Source organism: Mya arenaria, chromosome 1, assembly GCF_026914265.1.
Source record: "Mya arenaria isolate MELC-2E11 chromosome 1, ASM2691426v1".
Taxonomy (NCBI): Eukaryota; Metazoa; Mollusca; class Bivalvia; order Myida; family Myidae; genus Mya; species Mya arenaria.
The window spans coordinates 20502029-20527420 of record NC_069122.1 but is presented as its reverse complement, the minus strand read 5'-3'; the positions used below and the strand labels follow the sequence as shown (position 1 = coordinate 20527420).

At 35.0% G+C, this 25392-nt stretch overlaps 2 protein-coding genes and 1 long non-coding RNA gene across 9 annotated transcripts; 2 read left to right on the top strand and 1 right to left on the bottom strand.

The window, feature by feature from the left end:
- Positions 1–704: 704 nt before the first annotated feature.
- LOC128241004 (uncharacterized) lies at positions 705–2947 on the bottom strand. 2 transcript variants are annotated; one of them, XR_008262348.1, is made up of 4 exons: positions 2893–2947; positions 2249–2352; positions 1958–2019; positions 705–1591 (listed from the first exon to the last, which is right to left on the bottom strand). It is a non-coding gene; the product is annotated as an uncharacterized LOC128241004 (long non-coding RNA). The 2 variants fall into 2 exon arrangements; XR_008262347.1 differs by having other exon boundaries at positions 1962–2019.
- A 1717-nt stretch (positions 2948–4664) lies between these two features.
- LOC128238899 (uncharacterized) lies at positions 4665–15423 on the top strand. 3 transcript variants are annotated; one of them, XM_052955213.1, is made up of 11 exons: positions 4665–4816; positions 8310–8426; positions 8832–8912; positions 9355–9621; positions 9732–10022; positions 10158–10289; positions 11576–11717; positions 12297–12413; positions 12898–13049; positions 13732–13863; positions 14331–15423. In XM_052955213.1, exons 2-11 carry the CDS (start codon positions 8313–8315, stop codon positions 14490–14492), a joined length of 1590 nt encoding a protein of 529 aa, XP_052811173.1. In that variant the 5' UTR covers positions 4665–4816; positions 8310–8312; the 3' UTR covers positions 14493–15423. The 3 variants fall into 3 exon arrangements, with proteins under 3 accessions (XP_052811173.1, XP_052811190.1, XP_052811181.1); XM_052955230.1 differs by having other exon boundaries at positions 4688–4811; XM_052955221.1 differs by lacking the exon at positions 4665–4816 and adding an exon at positions 6434–6582.
- Positions 15424–16685: 1262 nt separating this feature from the next.
- On the top strand, positions 16686–23791 carry LOC128241036 (uncharacterized). 4 transcript variants are annotated; one of them, XM_052958030.1, is made up of 11 exons: positions 16686–16717; positions 19371–19475; positions 20050–20151; positions 20329–20580; positions 20694–20978; positions 21118–21249; positions 21570–21711; positions 21860–21991; positions 22243–22382; positions 22621–22752; positions 23282–23791. In XM_052958030.1, exons 2-11 carry the CDS (start codon positions 19374–19376, stop codon positions 23432–23434), a joined length of 1572 nt encoding a protein of 523 aa, XP_052813990.1. In that variant the 5' UTR covers positions 16686–16717; positions 19371–19373; the 3' UTR covers positions 23435–23791. The 4 variants fall into 4 exon arrangements, with proteins under 4 accessions (XP_052813990.1, XP_052814001.1, XP_052813983.1 ...); XM_052958041.1 differs by having other exon boundaries at positions 16689–16717; positions 19371–19935; XM_052958023.1 differs by lacking the exon at positions 16686–16717 and adding an exon at positions 16766–17042.
- The last annotated feature ends 1601 nt before the right edge of the window (positions 23792–25392 follow it).

Sequence of the window (25392 nt, the reverse complement as noted above, 5' to 3'; positions counted from 1 at the left end):
TGATGGAGGCAGTGGCGGGTTCCGACGCTCCCTTTAAAATTTGTGTAATTATAATAAAAATTGGACAGCAACAAAATACGTTGTTTTTCAGGCTGGTGATTTTACTTTAAATTCGTCTTTGATAAGTGAAATATTATAGTATGCGTATTATGAATGTTTTGTAAAGTAAAAGCAAACGTTCAGCGTTGTGCTGATGATGATGGTCACGATGATGCGACGACAACGACAATGATGATTTAATGATAAAAATGCGACAACGAAACTATAATGATGATGCGATGCCGACGATGGTGATAATGCAGCGACGACGAAGACGAATATTCTGATTATTATAATGATAATGCGACGACGACGACTAAGAAGATGATACTAATTATGATGTGACGATGACGACAATGATCATGACGAGATAATGATGCGTAGATGTTGCTGATGATTGATGATGTGGATGATGATGAAGGTGGTGAAGTTGGTGGTGGTGGTGGGTGTGGTGGATGATGATGATGATGATGATGATGATGAGAGTGATGATGATGACTGATTCCATCATCAACAACCGGCCTTAGTTCAACTAACAAGTAAAGTTCATACGTTTATGTACCAAAACTGTGACTGAGAGTTATTGTATTGGGAAACAGTTCGAAAATACAATTTTGACTGGTTGGATTTTTTGTATGAAGACAATTCATAAATCCATATTTATTGTGTCAATCGTTGTAATAACAGTTAAATAAACAGTATTTCAGATCCATTCAAAATACATGATAAAATCTACATTTGCAGACATGCTTCAAATACACAAAATGACTAAAAGAAATACAGCTATTTTACAAGCTCGTCTCATCAAAACACATTATTCAACAAAAAGTATCTTAACTGGTGCAGATTGCCATAGTGGTTAAGTGTTCAGAGGTTCATGCAAATATTATCTATTATCTATTTCAATCATGTTACGGTATGTTACACTGGAGTATATACTTTATGTAGCATTCTGCGTTTAAACATGAGCCAGTCAAAGTAAAAATAAATGTATTCAGAAATATCAAAAGATTCACTTAATTTCTATAAAAAGATAGTATGAAGGTTTACATGATCAACCATGGTAGTGTGTGTTTTTTATATTATCATAAGATTGAATAAATGTATCATTTAAATTTTCCTATATAATTCAAAAGTGTTTTAATCTTTAGAGGAAACATGAACAACTGGATATACATCATAGTTGAAACTGTATAAAACTATATATAAATTTAGGAAAATCTAATGCTACTGTAATGGCTTTTAAATGCAAAGTCAAATTTAAATAAATATAAGAAATTTAATTTCAAATAATGAAGATTACACACAAATGCCTCACTGCCTATTTAACAGTTTAAAGTCTTATGTTGTGTTTGGATATGCAATGAATTTCATGTTCTGTGTCAATATATATGTAGTTATCTGCTAGGTCTTGGTATCTCCAGTGTATGTAGGTATAAAGTACTGTTCTGACAAAGTCTCCTAAAACACACTGGAACCATTAAGGTGAGTATCTGGAAGACTGACTGTGAGCATATTCTAGATGTTTGAAACCTTGTGATTTCTCAGTGTCCTGAAAAGACAAAAGGTTATAAAATATTATTTAATACAGCACAATATAATACATTTATGAAAACGCCTTTTAATGGTTAAACTACAACTAACACATAATTTACATTCCCATTTTTCAACTGAAATAGTTTGCATATTTTATGAAAATTATTGATTTTTAAAAAAAGGGTATTTAAGAAAACATGAAAAACACCATTCTGGTCACATTTTATTTCTTGTTTAATGTTCATATAATGTAAATAGCAATTATGTTATACAAGTTAACTGCTCAAAGTAAGATGCCCAACATTGTATCAATATAAAAATTTATCTTATTGTATTATTCATAAAATTGGTTTATATCCTATTGCATTTTATCATTTCCTACCTACTTTTACATTTCCCTCCATTGCCAGCTTGAAGCATTCCTGATAGTTTTCTATCACGAGCCTGAAATAATTAAATAAAACAAATATTTAACAAGCAAAACAACTAAAAAAATGAAAACATAGAATATTAATAAGCATCTGAACATAGCCTGTGCATTAACTGCAGGTACATAATATGGTTTTGCAGTTTAGTTTCTACATTAGTCCTTATGACAATGTGTTCATATGTTGAATATGCCTCCATTATTATTCATAAAACAAACATTATAATTTAATTCCCTTTTCCATACCATTATTAAACCAGAGGTCACAGCATTTTCCACCAAGACCATGACACTTCTGATGTCAATTGTCATTTCACTTTTTATTGTACACTTGGCATCAAATGGTATGACTGAAAAGGACAAGATTTAACCTTTGTCAGTTGAAAACTCACATATGTGATGTACATATACTACAAAGTTCTACATAAACCATATGATACCTTACTAAAACAAGTTTCAATTACAAGTAAAGGTGAAACAAAATGATTACATGGTCACCTGATAGTGTCCATGGTATTAAAGTGCCAATAATCAACTTATTTGTTGTGACAGTGTTGTTTACATTACTGTACAGTATATTTACATATTTAGCATAAGTTTTAGATGTGTAAAAATAAGAAAAATAATTATGTTATATTATGACATGATAAAATGGTAACACGGTTTAACAATTCACTGACTACATGCCACAAAGACCGGTAATATTACAACAAAATATGTACAGGCATTTATTTATCCGAATTAAAAACCATCCGAAATAGAAGAATTTCAATAAAATGTTTTACATGACATATTAAACAGCAATGAAACCAAATTAAATTCTACATCATATTCCATGTTTTAGATGTACACAATATCAGCACATTAACTAAATATAACAAAAAGCTTACATCTTCTACAGTTAAAATCCTTTATTGACAGAACGGCGGAAACAGAACATTTTCGTACTGTTTTCAGCTATTTTTAGACATAGTTGGAAAATTCCACACCAGCGAACATGCTACACGCATTATAAAACTCTCAAATGTTGATAAAAAGTAAAAATATACTTTGATATGGAGAAAATCTTCATCCGCCATCTTGATCGTTAAGTTAACGAGTGCCTCTTACCGGTCGTAGGTTTACGAGCAAAATTAACGATAAAGCAGGTGCACGTTGCGTCTCTGAAACGGTGCCGATCGGTAATTTTGGTCGTACTACCAAAATCAGCTAACGATCGCCTTAACGATCGTCTCTGAAACGCGCCCCTGATGACCTCGTTTCATAATAATGAACTCATTTTATTAAATGGACAAATACAACGCAAAAACCAATTTTCCGCATAGGACTATTCAATATCTATTAATGTCGTAAAATCGAATGAAGTATATTACAACACTAATTTTATACGCAAATGTAAATTATAACTTTAATTAGAAATTACATCATTCAATATTGATTCATATTAACGAAGCAATTTTGACTGATCAAGAAAAGGCCCCAAATAGTAGATGAACAAATACTCTGAAATGCAAATTTAACAATAGCGCCGCGGAGAATGTTTATTCAGTTGGACAAGGGGCATAACTCGATACTCATTGACATCCAGAGTTATGGCCCTTGCTGTATTCTGGCGACATGTGTCTCACGTTTCTTGTTAGGCGGCCGACAACGTCCACATTGACACCAAAACTGTGACAAATTATCGATTGCTTTTCTTTGAAAAACACCATAAGAGCAGTAGTTACAGAGTAAACATATCATATATATATATATATATATATATATATATATATATATATATATATATATATATATATATATATATCAACCTTCTAAAAATGATTAATTTGGGATTCCAACGAAGTCTATTTTGAGAGATAGACACGACGGGGCACGGAAATTAACGCAATGTTTCGGGTGAGATTATTTTCAAACAAAATTAACGATTTTTCACGGATGAATGGCCGAAATATTGTTTTTAAGTGTGAGCGTGGGTGGGTGGGTTTGAGGGGCGAGGGGTCCATTCGTGTGTTAATTTGATACATTTGCAAAACAACTTTTTTGTATTGCTAAATTATGACTATCTAATTGTTTCATACTAAGGCACTTGTCTGCTTCAAAGGTTATTCGACATATAGAGTTATCGTCGGATACCCAAGCTACTCGGTCACTCTCTGTTTTCCATCAAGCTCCGTGTGACAGATGACTGGAAAAAAATATGTTTCCTTCGCAGGCAAATTGACGTAGATAATTTGATACCTTAAAACTCACCCCTAAACACCCCTATGTTGGCACAGGCAGACAATCAGACCGACAGACAGACGGACGGACGGACGGACCGACCGACATACGAACGGACGGATGGGCTGCCGGACATACAGACAGACAGACAGATAAGACAGACAGACATTATAGTTAACGTTCGGGTAAAGCTGAGATCTTGTCAGTATAAACAATAAATACCGCCTTATCGATATAAAATACAAGACACAAAATGATTGTTAAGAGACAATTCATTCATAAAAATGGCGTTAAACGAACTGTGTCCGTCAATAATCCCACATACCTGTGTAGAATTAAAGAATATAGTAGTGGGTTCCGACGACGAAGATCTACAATCAATACCTGAAATTGACTGGGACAAAAAAACATAATATATTTTACATACTGCCTTACGGCCGATGTAATCCGTAAGTCTTCCATAGACATTCGATAATCGCCGACGACCTCCGTAGAAATACGGAAGAATTTATATTACGTAATATATCTAAATATCGTGTGACTTTAAACAACGGAGAAGGTTTAAGTTGGATTTGGACAGCAAAGAGTAAGGTAATTATTAATCTAAATAACATACTAGTAAAATAGAATAATTAAATGGTAATTTTTCATCATATCAATTTAGTGTATGTAAACCTAGGTTATAAAATGATAATTGTTGTGACTGTTTATGTGTCCATTCTTCTCCATTAAAGGTCTTTAACAGTGCAAAAGTGGGTGGAGAAGGCACAAAATTAAAATGTTTAAAAGTTCATGTTTTGTTCAGTTCTGAGGGATTCCATTTTCAGGAGTAAAGCATACATGCTTTGAAACATGTTTTGTGGTCATAAGGAGTTGACCAAATTTTACAAGAGAAGACTTTTATCTGATTATGTATGGGAAATGAATTTCGGCTTTTTCTTCCAAAAATTATATCGACACTATATGTATATTGTATCATCAAGCCCCAGCCTACACAATCAACAGTGTCTGGTGGTTTCTTAATGATATGTTTTGTATTATGAAAGGTTATCCATAAAATAGTGAAAAATAGCTGATTAAATTCACTTCCTGGTTACTAAAATACGGAATGTCTTTCTTACACCACAAAGCCACGATACGTTATTGATATGTTTGTGTTACTATTTTGACTGTGTATTATACTTTCATTTTATATAAAAGACATTTCCGAAATTCTTCTTCATTGAAATTCTGATAAAATCTTCTTTCGTAAAATTTGCTTAACTCGTTATTACCCCTTCACGTGTTGCAACGGGTGTATGTTTTATGATTGATAAATATTAAACCTCAAAATAAAAAAAAAAACAAAAAAAAACATGAAATTTCAAACATTTTATGTTAAGGTCCTTCAAACGACTTCTGCACTATAAACGGCCTTTAACTTCTGTTACTGTGTACCTGTTATACCTGTTCGTGAACATCCTTTCGATTTTCATTATGTGTAGTGTATGAAAACTGATCAGCGTTAAGGCTTGGAAAATTATTACCTTTGTGCTGTATAATATTATGTAAGTATATAATACAGTACAAAGTGCATATTTAAAAAAACAATATTTTTTCACATATTCGGTATTGTATTTTTTAGTAAGGAATTATAAGATTTTTTTTGATTTTTTAAAAAAATGGTTGAGTTTGAAAACCCGGTGCCAGTGTATAAAACTGATATATCTAAAACTGGAACTCTTCAGCAAATGTTTATATTTGCGCAAATATCGCCTATAAAGACAACAATTTACATTAGCGTTAATTACGCAATTGGTCACTTTATTTTGACGGTTATGTTGTTTCCCGATTGGTTGATTGACATTATCACGTGATGTTACCAACGTATTGTTAAGAGGTGAAATTATCCATTACCCTGGTAAAAGTCCTGGTGGCCTTGACTTGTAGTTAAGGTCTCGGTTTCCTGCCGGCGTGGGTTCGCACTCAACTAAACAAAAAAAATGATAATAAGGGTTTTCATTGCCATTGTGTGAGTTTTGCTCCAAATACATAAGCGAGTATCTTTGAAGCTCAATGTGTATTGTAACTATTAATTTAAAGTATTTTTTATGAAATCAGAAATTATATAAGTGTTTAAATTTACTGAAAAACGATTTGATATAAATTATTCGAGAATGTTCTGTACAGACTCATAAATTGTTTGAAATAATTTACTTCCGCCTTTACTTGGAAACGTCATTATACTTGGAATATAAATCGACAGTGGGTTGACAGTTGTTTTCAGAATATGTATTTGTGAATAAAAAAGCCTTCAAAACAATGACTTTAATTAGGAAATTTCAATACGATGAGCCGTTCTTCCGTTGAATGAACATGTAAGTTGTGAGATCGAATACATTTCCTTACTTCGTAAATCGCAAAATGTACTGTTTTTGCTGAAAATTACAATCTTTTGATAAATTTTGTGGTCGTTTAACCGCCATCCGATAAACTTTAAACGTTATGGGTACCCATTGGGTACCGGGGAGACCAGGAAGCAAAGCTGACCCGCCAATAATAGTTGACTGGGAAAAATACAAAATCAGGCCAAAATAGCTAATATAATGGTAAATATACATGTTCTAACCCTTTTATGCATACATTATGCTGTGAAAGAGTAAGTTTTGTCAAGATTGTGTTATCCATATGAATAAAATTGGAAAAAAATATAAAATTATGGAAAAAATGAACATTTTTCTGCAAAGGGAAACAGCCTTGAAAAGGCAGTAAATTGCACCAAGAAAAATCACTGGACAACAAACTGTTTTGTTTTTAAAATTGGCCATCTTTTGCGTAAACTCTTACAATAAAGATCCTGTTTCAGATACCAACACCATTTCCTTCCTCATTCCCCCTTGAACGTGATTTTGTAATCGTATCACGCAAACAAACAATACAATCTACAAGGAGAAACAAAGGTTATACAATGCTTAATAAATTTGACGGAACTGATCTTTCAAGATTTCAATTTGACTGACATGACATAACGTATATTTGATATGGTTATTTCGCTAACCATTTGCGGTTCAGAGGGTTAAGCTCGTTTGAAATAAAAACAAAAAAAGGACTGATGTAAGATTATAGAAGTTGACCCCCCCACCCCCCCCCCCACCCCCCACACACACATCCCCACCCCTCGGTAAGCTTAGTTCAGGAGCTGTTTGATACAGTACGATTTAGGTAGAGGCAGTATGAAGTACGCAATGGGGATGCGTTCTCGATATTCTATATGTTAAAACGAAACTTGAGCATTGGAAACGTCTCAAGTATTTGTCACAAAACGGGGCCGTATATATCACATGATGAATTGATATCATAGAAAATAAACGGTAATAGGTGCACTCTATATTCAATTGTAAATGCGTTTTTAAAAATCGGGTTTTCCCTATATAGGTTTAGTGTTACTTTAAAGGGAATAATAGATTTAGGTTATCGTCACACCACTTGTTGAGTATTACACAACCGAAATTCCAATCAGGCCAAAACAAATTAATAGTTTGGTTAGGGTTACATCCTTTTCAAAAATATGTAGGGTAGGTAGGTTATTTATTATTTATTAGGCTTTATATAATAACGTTATTGCAAGCATAAGAGAATGGTGTTAAAGTAATCTTTAAACTACAAATAAAAACACATACTTAAAAAAGGTTAATTTTTACTATATATTTTACCAACTGACTGTAAAACAGAAGGGTCGGCGCCTATTTCGTGAGTAGGGTCGGGTAACCCGAACCAAATGTATTTTTTAGGCCTTAATTGCAAAGTTTATAAAAATATAATTCATTACAGGAGCCAATGTATGATACTCAGTAGTTTACATTATGTTTACTTTATTGCATCACATTTGCAGATAAACCTAACCCATTTAAGATAACACGTTATTGGGTTCCCAATATACTTAGAGAATGTATTTTCCAAGAACGAAAATTGAAAAAGAAACTAGAAGGGTTGAAAATTGAAAAAGAAACTAGAAGGGTATTTTAAAAGGGTATTTTGAATAGGCTATAACGTTGAGGTCATTTTAACGCTGATATACTTTAATATTCGACAGTGATTATTACAGGAAATGGATGAACTAGGGATCAGTGTTCGAGACAGGGGTGCGGACACCGGGTCCCTTGGTGTTAAAGGGATGTATAATGGAGGTGGTGCTCTTCCGATTCTGCCGAGCGACACAAAGGTATCATCTTGAGAACATTCATTCCTAGCATCACTGTATTCTGAATTTATGATTTAGTTATTTCCATTGACGAAGACGGAAGTGTTTTCATTGTTGGTGTAACAGGCGCGGATCCTGGATTTGACGTAAGAGGGTGGGCATAACTTAGGGGCGTAACCTTTTGACTTGCGCTCCCTCCCTCAGAATCAGAATTTATTTAGCCTAAATGGCTGGCAGGAAGTGGTTGTTTGGGTAACTTTAACTTTGTTCCTGTGTTTTTTCGGGTGGGAGTGGGGGGTGGGGGGGGGGGGTAATTTTCGTATTTCTTTCTTGGTCGTACTTATTTGTCGCTTAAGATTTAGTTTGTTATTAGAGAATCCGAGAGGAAATAGCTAAATACAGATATGTTGTGCTCTTTTACTTCAGGTTGAAAGCACTGATACTAAATTGAGATTGGACACGCAACTCAGAGACACTAGTTGGAATTTCTCTAAGACAAGGCCATTGGTATGTTCTATTGTTGTATCCTATCCATGTCTGCTAAAAAAGCCGCCGGTGTAGCATTAAATTTTAATCCCATTGAAAATAGACCCCATGAATCCTTATTGATCCTGACACTATTTCAGCATTAAGTTTTGACCTCATTGAAAATTGACACCATGACGCCTTATTGACAGTAACAATAGTTCAACATTACATTTTGACCGCATTGAAAATTGACCCTGACAATATTTCAACATTTGATCAAAACAGTCCTAATGACTGATCAGTTTTAAATGTTGATCAAAAATGGCTTCATTCTTTAACGTTAATTAAAAATTAAAATACTCATCAAAACTAAACGAGGTCAAAATTAAGATGTGTGTTATTGTACTACATTACAGTATTTTGAATAGGTATGAATCATGTTCAACGTGTTCAAACATGGAAATGTTTATACTTGTTTCAGGTTGTTCCAGCCAGTCCTGATATCCATGGCGCATCTGGTGGTCATTTCAATAGGTCATTCGAGTCGAAGACAGAGTTTTCCAAATGCTTTGATGCTGATTTTGATGAAAAATTGGAAGAAAAAAGGACGGCAGATCTAAAGGGATTTGGATATGGGTCGTGCACAGAATTGCAAACTAAGACCGGAAAATATGTACCCATCTTGGATGATGATGTCGAGTCGATGATAGATTTGCGCGGTCGAGATGTAAGCCCTTCATTGACAGATGTAAGTTTCTAGCCGATATTAAAAAAGTAGATCATTAAAGTTATTTTCTCATGAGTACCCGAACATGAAATTCATGTATCAATTTCAATTTTTTTCTTCATTGTTTACAGACTCTAAAGACCATCGAAAAGAAACCACAGGCAGTTGAAAGCGATGTTGTAGACATACATGGTTGCAAAAGTCAACAGTTCATTTGTGTTGCCGGAAGAATACAACCAAATGAGACTCTTGCTGTTTCTGAACAATTTCTGGACCTACCGACGCCGCAGGTAGTTACAGAGGACTTTTTTGTCAAATCAAAAAAGGCAGACCCAGCAGAAAGCGGATCTCTTCAGACCGAACCTGAGGATGAACATATAACGCCAGCACAGATCGATGAAGCAGAAATAAAAGGGGATGAGGTAAGATTCTACTTCTCACGTTCGTTCTATATCAGCACTCTACCATATGTACAAAACGCCTCAGTGATGATTCCAATTGAAATTAATCAACTCGTTTTAACAATGAATACAGTAAAGTCAACTTTATCCTTCTAGTATTACCTACCTGAGGAAGACGAGTCAGATGAATACATTCCTAAAGTTGGGGATAAGCTAGGAGAAGGAGGGCAAGGAACTGTCGTGCTGGGTCAACTTCCAGAAACAGGAGAGCTTGCTGCCATCAAGCAGGTGAGCGGTGGTATTATGAGAATGGATACGGGGCCGGGGGCTTATTACTGGAATAGTATGAACATTCGGGTAGTTGTACTTTTAAGTCCAACGCGTTGTATTAATAACAACAATATGTTAATTCAAGTTCAAAGGGCGGATATGTATGACCAAAGCATGGTGAAAGAAAGTTTCTAATAGTTTGGCATATGGCCATTATTTAACATTATATAAATATACAAATGAGGCAATGCATTATGTAATTAGTTTCGACAATTTTGATTGAATTTCCAAAATTTGGTAATTGGTATGCAAGTACACGCGCATATGTATTTGAATAAAATCTTAAGCACATCTATTTCAATATCTTAACGTTTTGTACACATGCAATTGGAAAACATATATACTTCAAGTTAAAGGGACTAGTTCACGGTTTAGATGGTAAGACATCGCAAAAGATATTTCATCTGCAATGTTAACTAAATGATTGCAGCAATAATCATCATCAAAGATTTAACAAAGCTCTATCGTGTATCCTGTAAATTATGAATAGCTGAAACCATTCAAGTGAAAATTATGCCTGTCATTATTTAAATTCCTTGTATTTATGTATGTGGTATATAGGTAGTCATCATTTATGTTCACATTTCCAAAACTTGATTCCAGTGGTTTGTTTAAACTTTAACTTCAGTTAACTTCGCATTTTTTGCGGGTTATTTCCAATTCCAAATTTACTAGGTCTGTCTTACGTAAATCCAATTTTTTTTTTAAAATAGCGTTAGTATATTTATATTTTATAATCGCGTGACTTTCACATGCTAAATATATACACTATAAACTGAGAACCCATCATGCGTTAATTCTAAATGGGTAAAGTTGCTAAGACAGAGACAAAATATCAATTTTTAATCATGTAAAATAATGTATTATCGGCATCATATTAGCTCATATTGACAACTCTATGATTGTTTTGAGGAAATACGGCATTTGCCGATTTTGGGACCATGTGGTGCCTAGTCCCTTTAAACTTTAACTTCATGATATATGAAAAAAATGCTTTATTTGCCGAACGTGCTATTAACGCTTCTGAACATTGATTGATTAAGCCTTGGCTGTCAAACAAAATATGTTCAAATAAGTTCCTGCCAGTTGTTGTTTGGTTGTTAGTTAATAAAATCAAGAACATTAACTGTGAACGAAATCATGTTGATATTTTGTTTAAATTGATCTATTTTTATTATGTAATGATATTGTTGTAAAATCATTTCACGAATAAGTATTCCAGACGTTTTTCATTCGTTTCAAAGGTATGGCTATCCAAGGGTGATGCGGCTTTGTTAAAGGAGTACGAAATAGCTATGGACTTGAAAAGGCATCCTAACATCATCCATGTATATAAAGCTGAAAGAAGAGGCGATAACTTTTACACCTACATGGAGTACATGAAAGGTATGTTACCTGTCACATGACTCGGAGTTTCATAGGTTTTCCATGTTAATTTATAGCTATCGTTTGATTCCAAATAGTGTACAAATTATTTGTATAGTTCAGCGGGGATCCAGGAAATGACAAAAGAGAGGGTGTAAATTAGAGGGGCAACCTTTTGACATGCGTCCCTCCCTATAAACCGAAATGTGTATATGCCAAGATTTTTTAGACAATTTCAAGTCCAAAACTGTGCGGTTTAAGCTCATTTCATTACTCTCTTTCTCAAATATCTATATAAAAAGTATATTTTGACGATTTTTTTTGTGTGTGGGGAGGGGGGGGGGTCTGGTGCGCCCCTCCATCCTGAACCTGCTAGTAGTGAACTGGATTTGAAGGTTCGATCACTTTCAACGGAATGTAAGCATTTCCGCTTGGCTCGAATTTTCCGAGGCTCGAGGTATTTTCGCCTATCTATGAGTTCGAGCCAACGGGGTTCGACTGTATGTGCAATCTGATTAAAACAAAAAAACCAACACAACCCCAATACACGCATGGAAAATTGCACACTTGTGAAAAGTTGTATTTTTTTTAAATCTGCAGATGGAGCAGTCAATCAGTGGGAATGGACAGCAGAACAAGTTGTTTACATTCTTCAAGAAGTATTGAAAGGACTCATCCATATGCATAGTTTAGGCATATTACACCGCGACATCAAGGGTAAGGCATAAAAAAGCAATTTCACATTATAACTTTCTATAGACCTCATTGTTTGTTTGTTCTTAGTCTGGTCTATATTGAAAATATCATGTACCAAAAACTATCGAATGGCTCATTTCATGAAATATTTTCCTCTTATTAAATGAGGGATGTAAAGCAATTTATCGTGAAGTGTACTGTATGATTTAAACAGTAGTCAAACTAGACAGACATTGTTGTCATTCCTGCTTTCCTTCATACAATACAAATAGAAAGTCCATTACATTTTCAATAAACATCTTGTCGAATAGTACATGTATGCCTGCATTTTTTCAGTCGAAACTCGCTATATCGAAATTCGTTATCTCGATATTCCGAATACGTCGAACTTTTGATCGAATAAAAGTTTTTAAGAGGACATGTTTTGTTTTTCGGTTGTTTTGCACTTCGACATAGCGAGGTTTGTCTGTAGTTTCATTTGATGGTATCAAATTATCTATTACAGGTGAAAATGTGTTGGTGTCCTTTGATGGAGACAAGAACAATATCAAGATTGCTGATCTAGGTTCGGCGGTTTATGCGCCTTGGAACGGGACTTGCTATGCCGACGTCGTAGATTATGGCTTTCAAGGCACTGTGCCCTTCATACCAAAAGAGGTATGTACAATGGTATAAGCCCATGATATGGGTATGTGTTATAAATATCAATTCTTAAGTTGTGTTAACCTTGTTGTATTTTGAGGTTAAAGTTTAAAGGGACTAGACACCAGATGGTCCCAAAATCGACGATTTCAGTATTTCCTCAACACAAGACTAGACTTATCAATACAAACAAGTATTTGGCCGATGCTACCTTATTTCACATGATAAAAAGAAATTACGTCGCTTTCTCAGTTGATGTTACCCGTTTAAAATGAGCGCATAATGATTTCCCAGTTTATAATGTGTATATTTAGCATGTGAAAGTCGCGTGATTAGTACAGAAACATATACCGACGTTATTTCTAAATTTACTGTAATATACGTGGAAGACACACTCAGTACATTTCTATTTTGAAAATTACGCAATAACTGCGAAAGATACATGAGTTGTTAGCGATTTGATACATCCGTAAGATTCAATGCTTTGTAGGTTTTTGTCAATTTTTCTCTTTCTTTTAATGGTATCATCTGGTGGCAAGTCCCTTTAAATTTTAATGGTCATATAAAAGCATTATAGTTATCTTTAGAACATGAATTTGAATCCGATGCTTTGCTTCTAGACTTACAACTAAGTATCCGTTTACTCGGGTCACAATTATAAATAGGGTCACAATTATAAATAGTCGTTATATTGTAGGTGGCTTCGAAACATCAGTTCAGCACAGCTAGCGACATCTGGGCTGTGGGATGTCTTGGGATTGAATTGTTGACAGGCGAGTTACCGTGGAGTGATTGTAAACTGAGAAACACTGGCGCTCTTCTTTTTAAGGTAAGCGAATAGATATGGTTTGACATTTGCCCTTTATGTATTTCAAAGGTAGCTAACATGTTAACAACGAGTAACTAAAATGTTAACAAGTAGCTAAAAGTTTAACAACAAGTAGCGGAACATGTTAATAACGAGTAGCTAACATGTTTACAATAAAAAGCTAAGATGTTAACAACAAGTAGCTAAAGTTTTAAACAACAAGTAGCGAAATGTTAATAACGAGTACCTAACATGTAGATAACAAGTAGCTATCTTGTTAACAAAAAGAAGGTAAGATGTTAACAAGAAGTACATAACATTTTAACAAAATGAATCTATCATGTTAACAACAAGTAGCTATCCCGTTAACTCTGTTTTAAGGCACATAACTACGGCCTTACATACACTGAACGACTCGACATTGCATGCAGCTTCAAATTTTGATGTTGATATTATTTGGTGACATTTTTTACTTTTAATATCATCAGATTGGCATGACGGACACGCCGCCACCACTTCCGCCTGATATTGATATCCCCGAGCACCTGAAGGACTTCCTGCTCCAGTGCCTGCAGATTGATCCTCGTGACCGTCCTTCCGCAAGCGAACTCGTTCAACACGCAGTCTTCGCAGGAGATCCGGAAGAATAAAAAAAAGAACTAAAAAAATATATAAAGTGAATTCGGACTTGGAATTAAATCTTTTGTTATTGAACGAAGTCAAGATGAGACTAGTTCGGACCTAGAAATGTGAAGTAGATTTAATTTGTTTCTGTACTCTGTTTCTGTTTTAGTTAATCATGTTTTGTATGAATGAAGCATTAGACTAACAATTGTTGCAATTTTGAATATATGTATATCGAGAGCTTATAAAATAGATATGTTGGTGTTATTTTCCGAACAGCTGTTGTATTTGAATAAACATGTATGTGTAGGAGTGCTAAGGTCGATCTCACTTAAATACTTGACTCTTATCTGACTAATATTACCATTGTTATCAGATTGATGATTAAGTGTTATCCATAGAGGCTGCATCCTGTATTTCATAAATGTAGAGCTCAGACATATTAAACTTTTCGAGTAAAAATGATGTAGGTCGTGATTTAAATTCCTTGTATTTGTTTATTTTGGTATATCTGCATATCATTTATCAATACAGTACACGATTGTTTTCACTACTTAATTCTGGTAGTTTGTTAAAAATTCCCGATACCATTTGACACCAACTATTGTTGATGAATTTAAGCAATGTGATGACATGAAAGTATTTGTAATTTAGTTCTTTTTCAGTATATCAGCATATATCCTTTATCAATACAGTACACGATTATTTTAAATACTGAATTCTGGAAGTTTGTTAAAAATCCTTGAGCACCATTTTACCCCAAATATTGTTAATAAATTTGATGAAATGAAAGTTATTGCAATATAGTAATTATTATTATGTATAACTATTTTCTACTATTATTATATATTATGTAATATTGTTTGTTTGTATGTTTGAGAATGGACGTATTAATCGGATTTAATAAGATATCATTTTATATAACTTGAAAGTTTGTGAATAAAATTAAGAACGAAGGCTTGTTTTGTCTCTCTCTAAGGTCATTTCATAGGTACTGATCTATGGAGAGGACTTCATCTGTCCTTACTTGCAGTCTGGTGCACTTAGCACATATACTTTCATTTTCATTTCGACAGTTCTAATGCACCAGTCAATTGTAACCACGGTACCAAAGAACCGAGGAATAGCGGGGACTTTCGGTCCAGCCAATCCTGGGAAAAAATCCCCGTCCTGCGGGGACACACTACTGGTAAATTCCCGCCAAATTGACTATGAAATAAATAACAATACATGACAACGAGAGAACACAAAAACAAAGGCCCGCATAAATATAATCTGAGTAATCTTAATATTTTAGCTACTATAAAGTAATATTCCTGCTATGTTTCCCAAACTTCGTACGGTTACAGTTTTGATATTGTCATTGAAATAGCGGGTGGTTTAAATGCGGACAATATTGATGCAAAAAACACACACAAAAGAGCATATGATTTGTGTACAGCTAAAAAAATGTAAGATTTTATGAAAAAAATAGGCTCGTGGCCATATATTCCCCAATTAAAAAGCGCCAAAATAGCTAATACTTTTTATATGTGATTAAAAATAAAAACAATGAAAATATACATATAGTGTACTTTTTATCTGTGATTAAAAATAAAAACAATGAAAATATACATATAGTGTGCGCTTTTAACCGGTTTAAGGAAATACGCAGGTAATTTAAGTTGGTCGTAAAAATCAATACATACACTCATGTATAACAAACATTAATTTTGACTGATAAATCTTTAACTTCTTACTAAATAATACATTTATGGAAAATATTAATTACTGAGAACAAGATTGTAACCGTGTATTTAACAGCAGAAAGCGCAAAAATATTAAATGATTGGTGAGTGCTAAAGATTTACTGCGATCTACTATAGTCTCATAAGGTAGAAATACCGTGTTGTATGCTCATATCTTTCAAATTAAACACGGTATCCTTCACAACAACCATTGTTTTCGACATGTATTCATCCTTTTTTGGAATATTAAAACAATATTATTAATTGTGGTAAATCTTATTTGGGAGTAAGAGTGTATCTTTGATCATTTACCTCATTTAAAGTTTGTTTTCTGACAACTTGTAACAAAAGAAATTCAAAAATATTCATATCAATAAATCTGTTGTATTGGCTGACATGTTAGAATCCCAAAGAAATCTATATTAATAAACAGCCTAATGATATAAGGCACAGAATAACGAGATATGGTTCAGGTACAGTTTTGTAAACAAGGAACATAAAAGGCGTGAGTCACACATAGAAACGTATGTTCATTTTATGTCATAAATACTTCATTAGACTCATTTTGTTTTTATTATTCCTTTTTTGTTAAATAACTATAACTTCCGTATTAACTAGCTTTTACTAAATACACGAATTCGATAATTGAATTAAATATATTTATACAGACACGAAAACGAATCGGGACTTGCGTTTAAACTATCATAACTCATTTACCATGCATATAGATACCATTACGTCAGCTTTTTGAAATTTTACTAATTTGAGTGATTACGTAATACATGTATAAATCAGTCGCCTTTTTTATAACGAAATAATCTGTGTTAGTTGGATTTGGAACTGCTAAATGTAAGTTAATTAGACAACGATAGATATACCTAATTTGTATTACAATAACATTTAGTTTTAAATGATATGGGGAGTCCAATGTATAATTATATTGTGTATTGTTGATCAACTTGTCTGCTTTTCACTTGCTTTTTATCAAATATTTAATAGTATACATTACAAAACACTCTACCTTTAAACCAAACAAAAAAATCTCTTTTTTTTCAACATTTAAAATGTTTCCCATTATATGTCTCAATATTTAAATTTAGAGGTACAGAGAACGTAAAAACTGATCATTGATTACTGGGTTCTTATTGGTATTCCAATTATTGGTTCGCGAAAGATCTACCTGCGCATTAAAGAGATGTTGCTAATTTATAAGATTTGGGCGCGGAACATTTCCTTCCGGTATGTTTGCATTGAAATTCTATGACCCATTACATAAAAAATGTAAACGATATCCAAAAGATAATCATGAATGCAAACATCTTATGTATCCGACCTCCTGTCCACTCGTTCTTGCTTTCGATTTTAATGTACGTGAAATGTATACTTTTCATGACCTAATTGTACACTTTACGTAAAACTCATTTAGCAGATTATATCAAAATATTGTCATAATGCATTATAATTATGCACCAGTCAATTGTAACCACGCCCCCCCAGGCCCGGAGAATAGCGGGGACGAACTGCTCGTGAAACCCCCGCCAAATTCCCCTGCACCCAAGGGACTCTAGGTAAGGCCCTTTCCCCGCTATGTTTGGCGCGAAGACAAAACCACCTCATTCACCCGGCACTGCGGGGCCACCTGGCAGGTAAAAACACGGCCCATTTCCCCGGTATACCCCCGGACCAAGGGGTGGGGGGGCGTGGTTACAATTGATTGATGCATTAAACTACCATATGGTGGTTCAATTATTTAAGTAATATCTGAGAAAAATATCACAACAAACAAACTAAAAAAAAATAATATTGTCCGATTTGAATTTTTATCCGAACTGACATCCACAGTAGCAGCAGTCCATGTTTTCATACCCTTGGGTTCACAACAAAATGTAGCGGGAGAGAAAGTTGATCAATACAAAAGTAATGGGTTTGCATGATGTATGGAACACTTGTTATGCACCAGTCAATTTTAACCACGACCGCCCCCCCCTCCTCCCCCAGGTCCGGCAAAAGCGGGGACTTTGACTTTCGGTCCAGCCAATTCAAGGTAAATTCCCCGCCCTGCGTGGACAAACTGCTGGTAAAATCCCAGCCACATGCCCTCGCAACCCGGGAACATCCTAGGTAAGGCCCATTCCCTGCTGTTTTCGGCGCGAAAATATAACCACCGCATTCACTTGGCACTGCGGGGCCACCTGGCAGGTCAAAACGCGGCCCATTTCCCCCTATCCCCGGTATATCCCTCGGACCTGGGGAGCCGTGGTTATAATTGACTGGTGCATTAAAGGCCTTATCCTTCTATATGTGACCCCCCCCCCCCCCGCCTCGCCAAAATAGAAAAAAAAAGAAAAGAAAAAATTCGTGTATTGTACACAACCTATGTGTATTGATCATAATCTAATTTCCTATTTGTCTTATCAGGTCACCGATCTGAGTATCATGCTGTGTAGTTTGGAAAGTTTTATCATAGTAATGGACCCTTAATTGCCCTGAGCCAATAAACGAATACACAGGAAATTGGACCTTACTGTGACATCGGTGCAATTAGAAGGTGATGCACAGCAGGGGATTGTCATGCCAAACATTCCTTAAACTAGGCCTATTGCATTATCAACTGCACATTATTTCACGATACTGACATACCATGACGATAACTTTTATAGTACAAAAAAAGTAGACTCGAAGGGTGAATGCAAAAAGGTTCTATATTTATGATATTAAAAAAGAAGACGATAGAACCTTTTCGCTTTTAACCCTCGAAGTGTAATTAAACTCTATTTAAATAGTAGATGGGTTTTATCATCTCAAAATGTTGGACTTCCCAGTTTAATCTAATGCATTACAAGGATTGTGTGACTTGTGATTGTAATGTAGTCTGCTCAATACTATTGGGTGTCGGACATCGGATTGGATGATTTTATCATAGATAGAGAATTAAAATAAAGTTGTTATTATTATTCAGTCCATATCAACACTTGAAACTGCGAATGCGCAACGTTACCAATTATAAGTAGTCTTTAGCGATCGTTGATAAGTATATTTAAAATTAATACATATTTTCTGACAATTTACATCGCGAAAACAAAAGTAGGCAAAAGAGAAACTAGAGTTTGTTCAAGGTAACTAAGCTATTTATATTGAGATTACATCCTGTGTTTAAATAAAGCTTTAATTCTACAGGAAATGGACGAACTAGGTATCGATGTTCGAGACAAGGATGCGGATCCTGAGTCCGAAGTAAAGGCGATGTACAAAGGAGGTGGTGCTCGTCCGATTGACACAAAGGTGTTAGACTCAAGATTAAGGCTGCACTCTCACAGATTGAACGTTTTGACAACTTTTTTTTATTTTTTTTTGTCTTGGAAGGAGCCAAATTTTGCGAAAATCCACGGAAACCACTTATATAAGACTGCTGACAAAAATTAGATCGCCGATTTTTATATATAAATTCAAAAATTGATGTTTTATGCATTTTTCTTAAACCATTAGTAACGCTTTAAGCCATAAACCATTAATTATGAAAGGCCTAATATAATAATATTTGATATGAAAATCTGCGATCTGATCTTTTGTCAGCAATCTTATAACTTGTAAAAATGGTAAATCTGTGAGAGTTCAGCTTTAAAAGCAGTTTTTCCTATCTTAATTAATTTTGGTATTTCCGGAACGATGTTTCCGTTGCCATCGTGCATCGTGAGGGGCAGGGTCGTTTTTCAGTGATGATGGTGTTTGTCACATGCAAAACGTTAGTATTCGTAATAATATTTGATAGTGTTTATTTTTCAAAACATTGTAGTAAAAATACGGAAACAAATAAAAATATTTCTTATTTTGAATACGCTGCACTATTTAATTATAGGTTGAAAACACCAACCCAAAATTGAGATTGGACATAGACGTTGTATCTCTCTCAGCAGATAAGCCGTCACGCCAGTCGAAACACAGCGACACCGGTTTGAAGGTAATGAAGATGATGCTTTTGGTATATTTGTCGTTGCATATTTGTCCTTTAACTATATGTGGAAATTCATCATTTCATCTCGCAAAAAAAATATTTAGTGGCGTATTTGATTTTTTTTGAAAAGGCATGGAATATTTTCTACGCGTTCAAAAATGGATTGTATTTTAACGATTTCAGGTTGTTCCTGCGAGTCCTGAAATCAATGACCCAATTGGTGATAGGTTAACAGAAAGAACGAGAGAATCCAAATGCTTTCTGGGTGATTTAGGAGAATTGCAAGGAAAAGGGACGGCAGATACACAACCATTAAGACATGAATTGTGTACAGATATGCAAGGGGAGACGGGAAAGAATGAAACATTCTTTGTTGATGAAAAGATGTCGGTGATATATTCGCGCGTTCGAGATATCAGCGCTTCATTTGGCGACGTGAGTTTGTTGGTTGTTAAGGGGAGTAGGTTCATTGCTGTATTTCTTCATAAGTAAACACTTATGTACACTTTTAATATATGCATCAAGTTCATTTTGTTCATTGGTTGCAGAAAATCAAGATCATCGAAAAGAATCCACATGCAGTTGATGTTGTAGATATTCATGGACCCAAATACCAACAGTTTATCGATGTTTCTGGAAGACGACAACGAAATGAGAATCTAGCTGTTGCTGAACAATTTCCTGATCTACCGACACCACCGGTCGTTACAGACGGTTTGTTTATCAAACCAAGAGAGGAAGATCCAGTCCAAAATGGATGGTTACAAGAGAAGGCGCCTTGTGAAACGTTCACTGAACTCTTGGAAGATGAAGGGTCGTTTTGTTCGATACAGGTAGAGATAATGATTTAACATGTAAGATTGATATTAATATATTAATCGTCATTCGGAATAAAAATGATAATTTGAAATTGAAAACACAATTATGGATATATAAACTGTTTTTGATTATGTCCAACATACTGTTTTCTAGAACGAAACAGCTAAAGAAAGCAAATTAGAAGAGGAAGAACTAGAGATAGGGGCTAAACTCGGAAAAGGGGGCCAGGGAATTGTCCTGCTGGGTAAACTGCCAGAAACAGGAAAGCTAGTTGCCATCAAACACGTGAGTACAAGGGCATACGATATATGCAGAATAAAACTCGAATGGTGGTACTTCTCTCTTTCACGTCTATTTTTCCAAAAAGGGGCTTGTCGCCTTAGCCCGATAAAGGGTTCATGATGTGGAGCAAAACAAAAACCTCCAGACTACTTTTCATTATTTCTATGCCGCACCATATAACTGCAATTCTGTCTTGGAGCAGGTACACTTTTTTATAAGAAGGGATTGGAATGTATTGAAATGTTGAATTAAGATTAGTTTGTGCTTTGTAAGTAATAGCATTCAATGCTAAGAAAGTCAAACGCTTATTTTCAAATTCATAGGTTCGTATAACCAAAGGTGTAGAGGCATTGAGGAGAGAGTATGAAATAGCCATGATCTTGAATGGTCATCCAAACATCATAGAAGTGTATAAAGCAGAGAAGAAAGATGGCCACTTCCTGACGTACATGGAGTATATGAAAGGTTTGCCACAAATACGTTTCATTTGTGTGTTTTTGTACACGGTTAAAGCAAAATTTATTTGTGTGATTGGGGTATCTGTAATTATTCCAAGTACAATGAAGGTATAGAAAATTAACTGTTTAACGAAATATCGTTTTACACCTCACAGACGGAGCTGTAAATAAGCACAGATGGTATGGAGAAGGTAAGGAGGAGGAAGGCGTGAAACATGTCCTTCGTGAAGTGCTGAAAGGACTCCGCCATATACACGATTCTGGCATTATACACCGCGACATTAAAGGTAGGTATTATTATAGGAAATATGTCTGTTGTTCAGAGTGCTCTACATCGCTTTTGGCTCAAGGTCGGGTGTCATGCAACTTTAATCAAGCATCAAGAAATGACGGGATCCAACAAATCATCCGACTCAGTTAGTTTTTCTATGATTTAATATCTATAATGTTTATAATATAAATTGAAGTCATAGAATGTCCAAAATGTGGTAAGATGTCAGTTGCCAATACACGTATTTTAAAATGCAAATTTTCGTAGGTGACAATGTACTGAAGTCCGGTGACGACATCAAGATTGCTGACCTTGGGTCGGCGGTTTGTGCGCCCAGGATTGGAAATGGCTATGGGGACGTTGTAGACAATACTTTTCAAGGAACTCTGCATTTTATATCAAAAGAGGTATTTTTATTAATTGTAGGCAGCGTTAAAAAATCACTGTTTACACTGACCTTGATTAAAAGCCACATTACCTGATCCATTTAAGTATTTCTAGTTTTATTTTTGTGGTCACTAAGAAGAAAAGACGAGTTTGTTGCCCAGTTTAAATAATCAAATTCGTCACTTCTTGAAATGTATATATCGCTTATACTGCTGTTTAAGAAATAAATCTGATCACAAATCGATGGTGCTTTTGTAGGTGGTTAGAGAACAGCGGTTCAGCACAGCAAGTGACATCTGGGCTGTGGGGTGTCTTGGGATTGAACTGGTGACAGGCGAGTTACCTTGGGGTGCTTGTAAAGTGGGAGACTCTGCTGCTCTTCTTTTCAAGGTAAAGAAACTACGTATAATATAATACCACACATATTGTCAATAATGGAAATATGGTGTCATTTTATTTGTCCTCGTTAATGTTGTATACAAACATATCGATAAAATTAAAGGCGTTGTAAACCAAATTATTTGAATGCGTTTTTAAGCATTATTTACGGGTAATGCAGGGATGTGATTTGTCTGCGGATTCGCGGAATTCCGCGGATCTAATTGCCCCAGGGACCCCCCCCCCCCCCATAAAAAAAAGTAAATAAAAAAAAAAGATTTTTTTTTTAATTTTTTTTTTAGCTGATTTAAAGTTACTAGAGTGCTTTTGGTTGTTGGAGTTGATATTCCAGTTTGCTTCAAATTTAAAGTCAGCAGAGCTTCTAAAAAGCCATTTTTTTTTCTATGGCAGTGTGCTTTTGACCCCAAAAGTGCCCCAAGAACCCATGGCTGAAATGGTTTCAGCCCTCCAGTTGCCAGGTCAGTCACATCCCTGTGTAATGTGAAGTAATATGTTCTAAAAATTTGGTTTCCCATTGTAGATTGGGAATACGGACACGCCCCCACCACTCCCGCCCGACATCTCAGAATCTCTGCGAAATTTCCTGAATCAATGTCTGCAGATTGATCCGCGTGACCGTCCATCGGCATCCCAACTGCTACAAGATAAGATCTTTGCCGACGTTGAGGAGTAGAGTGATATCTATGCTAAGATCAGACTCGCACTACTCGTTGACTTGAAATAAACGCCCTTAAAAAGTAAAAGAAATCCGTGTTCTCAGTTGATGCTGGGTGTAGTTTAAGATAAATAAACCAATTATTTGATATTTTGAACCCATGTATACTACGTTTTAAAATGAGTGATCAATCGGTCTGTCAATGTGAATGCAAGAAACTCATAATTGAACTGTTGAAAAATGCTTGCGTTGTAGTTCTTTCAGCAGATACCACTTCTGACTGTATACTAATAGTCAGTCATACTGGTCAACAAGTAATGCAGTGTTCATTGTTAGTTCGTATCTGTCGCTAAATAAAATATTGTTTTTGTGTTATGTTTGTTAAAGTAAGTAATCATTTGGGCGTTAGGAAGTTTCATGTTGAGCAACCATTGATGATTGAAGATGTGTGAATACATTCAGAAATTATTAATTTCAACTCATTTTGTCAGTCCAAAGAGATCGCGTGAAAACACGAATCATCGGAATGCTGATCTACAGCGAGGTACCTGGTCTGTAGCCTGGGTTACCTGCTCTTTACATCATTTCAATATCGGAAGTATTCTTGTGCAGAGTTCGCTGGGTACCAGACAAATTAGTCTGAGGAATAAAAGAATTGAGACATTTTTACTAAATGGGGAGTTTTAACTATGTTTTGAAATGGGATCGTTTTGACCTTTAACCTCACAAGTTAAATACCTGAATTCCATTCTTGTGTAAACTGCCTTTGAAAGAACAGACGGTGGAATACATTAGTTGTGTCGAGAAAATTGGGCGACTTACAAATTTTGACAAAACTATTACGATAGGTGTCTAGTGCACGGACTACAAGGTCTGTGTTCATGTCACCACAGCTAAGAAAGCGAATTAAACTTTGGTCATTTGCTCATAATGCCTGTTCAGAAAGTACTCGATCAGTCTGAGACCTACAAAACATTAGTTTAAACCTTGCGGTATTTCTCGGGATTGATATCAAAGTAGCACCAGTGATTCCATTCAGTTGATTGGTCAATTTATTTTACAGTCCAATCGAAAAGCTTAGATTTCACTCTCAAATTTAAGATTGATCTAAGTTGTTTATTGAATATGGCCCCAGTGGTCGGGGACTGAACAGGTGCAGCCATTCCCAGTCTGAAGACAATATGAAATTCTACCAGTTTTCCTCTCGCTCAAGAGGGCAGTGCATTAAAACTTGGGGTACTCGTTAAACCCATGTAAATTCGATCTTAAGACAACGATCGAAATATAGAAGGGAAATAAAGAAACTGCATAAAAGTAACTCTCTAAATTTGGTCAACAAACCAATGCGCGTTTGAACAAAGGACTATGCCTTTATAGCATACGACATTTAAATAGCAAAGAAATAATTATTTGTTGAAGTGCTTATTGTTAGCTTGTGTAAGAAACAGTACGGTTATGCATGCAGTAACTTTATTCCGCTAGTATAGCTAGGTGATTTGAATCAGGTCAGTCTCCTTCGATCTTCTATCTCTTCAGGGAACACATAAGGCTCTGGATGAATCCGGGTAAACTCGGCAATTGTATCATTATTATCATTACTATTGTTGTTGTGATTTAAAATACCTTTTTAAGGCGATATGTTTATCTTAATATTACCATGATCATATACGACATCGATCCCATCTGTGAGTAGGATTACATGTAAATATGTTTAAAATTAAATTTGTAATTGGTCCCAGATCCTATATATATATATATATATATATCAATAATAGAGATCTTACTTGTTCATCTGATTAAAACGTGAGCGAGTAATGAATGTATGTTCTTATATCATATGACCAAGACAAACCATGAATCAATCTGTATTGGAGTTTGTGAAGGACTTACATTTATTGTAATGTCCATTTATGATTATGTGCAGGATTTGTTGTGGAAGCCTAAAAGTGAAAATATACTATCAATGCAAGTACATG

Coding starts and splice junctions, on each gene's coding strand:
- LOC128238899 (XM_052955213.1), top strand. CDS start 8,313: ATGGATGAACTAGGGATCAGTGTTCGAGACAGGGGTGCGGACACCGGG. Junction 9,622..9,731: donor TAAGCCCTTCATTGACAGAT/GTAAGTTTCTAG, acceptor CATTGTTTACAG/ACTCTAAAGACCATCGAAAA. Junction 13,864..14,330: donor CTGGCGCTCTTCTTTTTAAG/GTAAGCGAATAG, acceptor TAATATCATCAG/ATTGGCATGACGGACACGCC.
- LOC128241036 (XM_052958030.1), top strand. CDS start 19,374: ATGGACGAACTAGGTATCGATGTTCGAGACAAGGATGCGGATCCTGAG. Junction 19,476..20,049: donor CTCGTCCGATTGACACAAAG/GTGTTAGACTCA, acceptor ATTTAATTATAG/GTTGAAAACACCAACCCAAA. Junction 20,581..20,693: donor TCAGCGCTTCATTTGGCGAC/GTGAGTTTGTTG, acceptor CATTGGTTGCAG/AAAATCAAGATCATCGAAAA.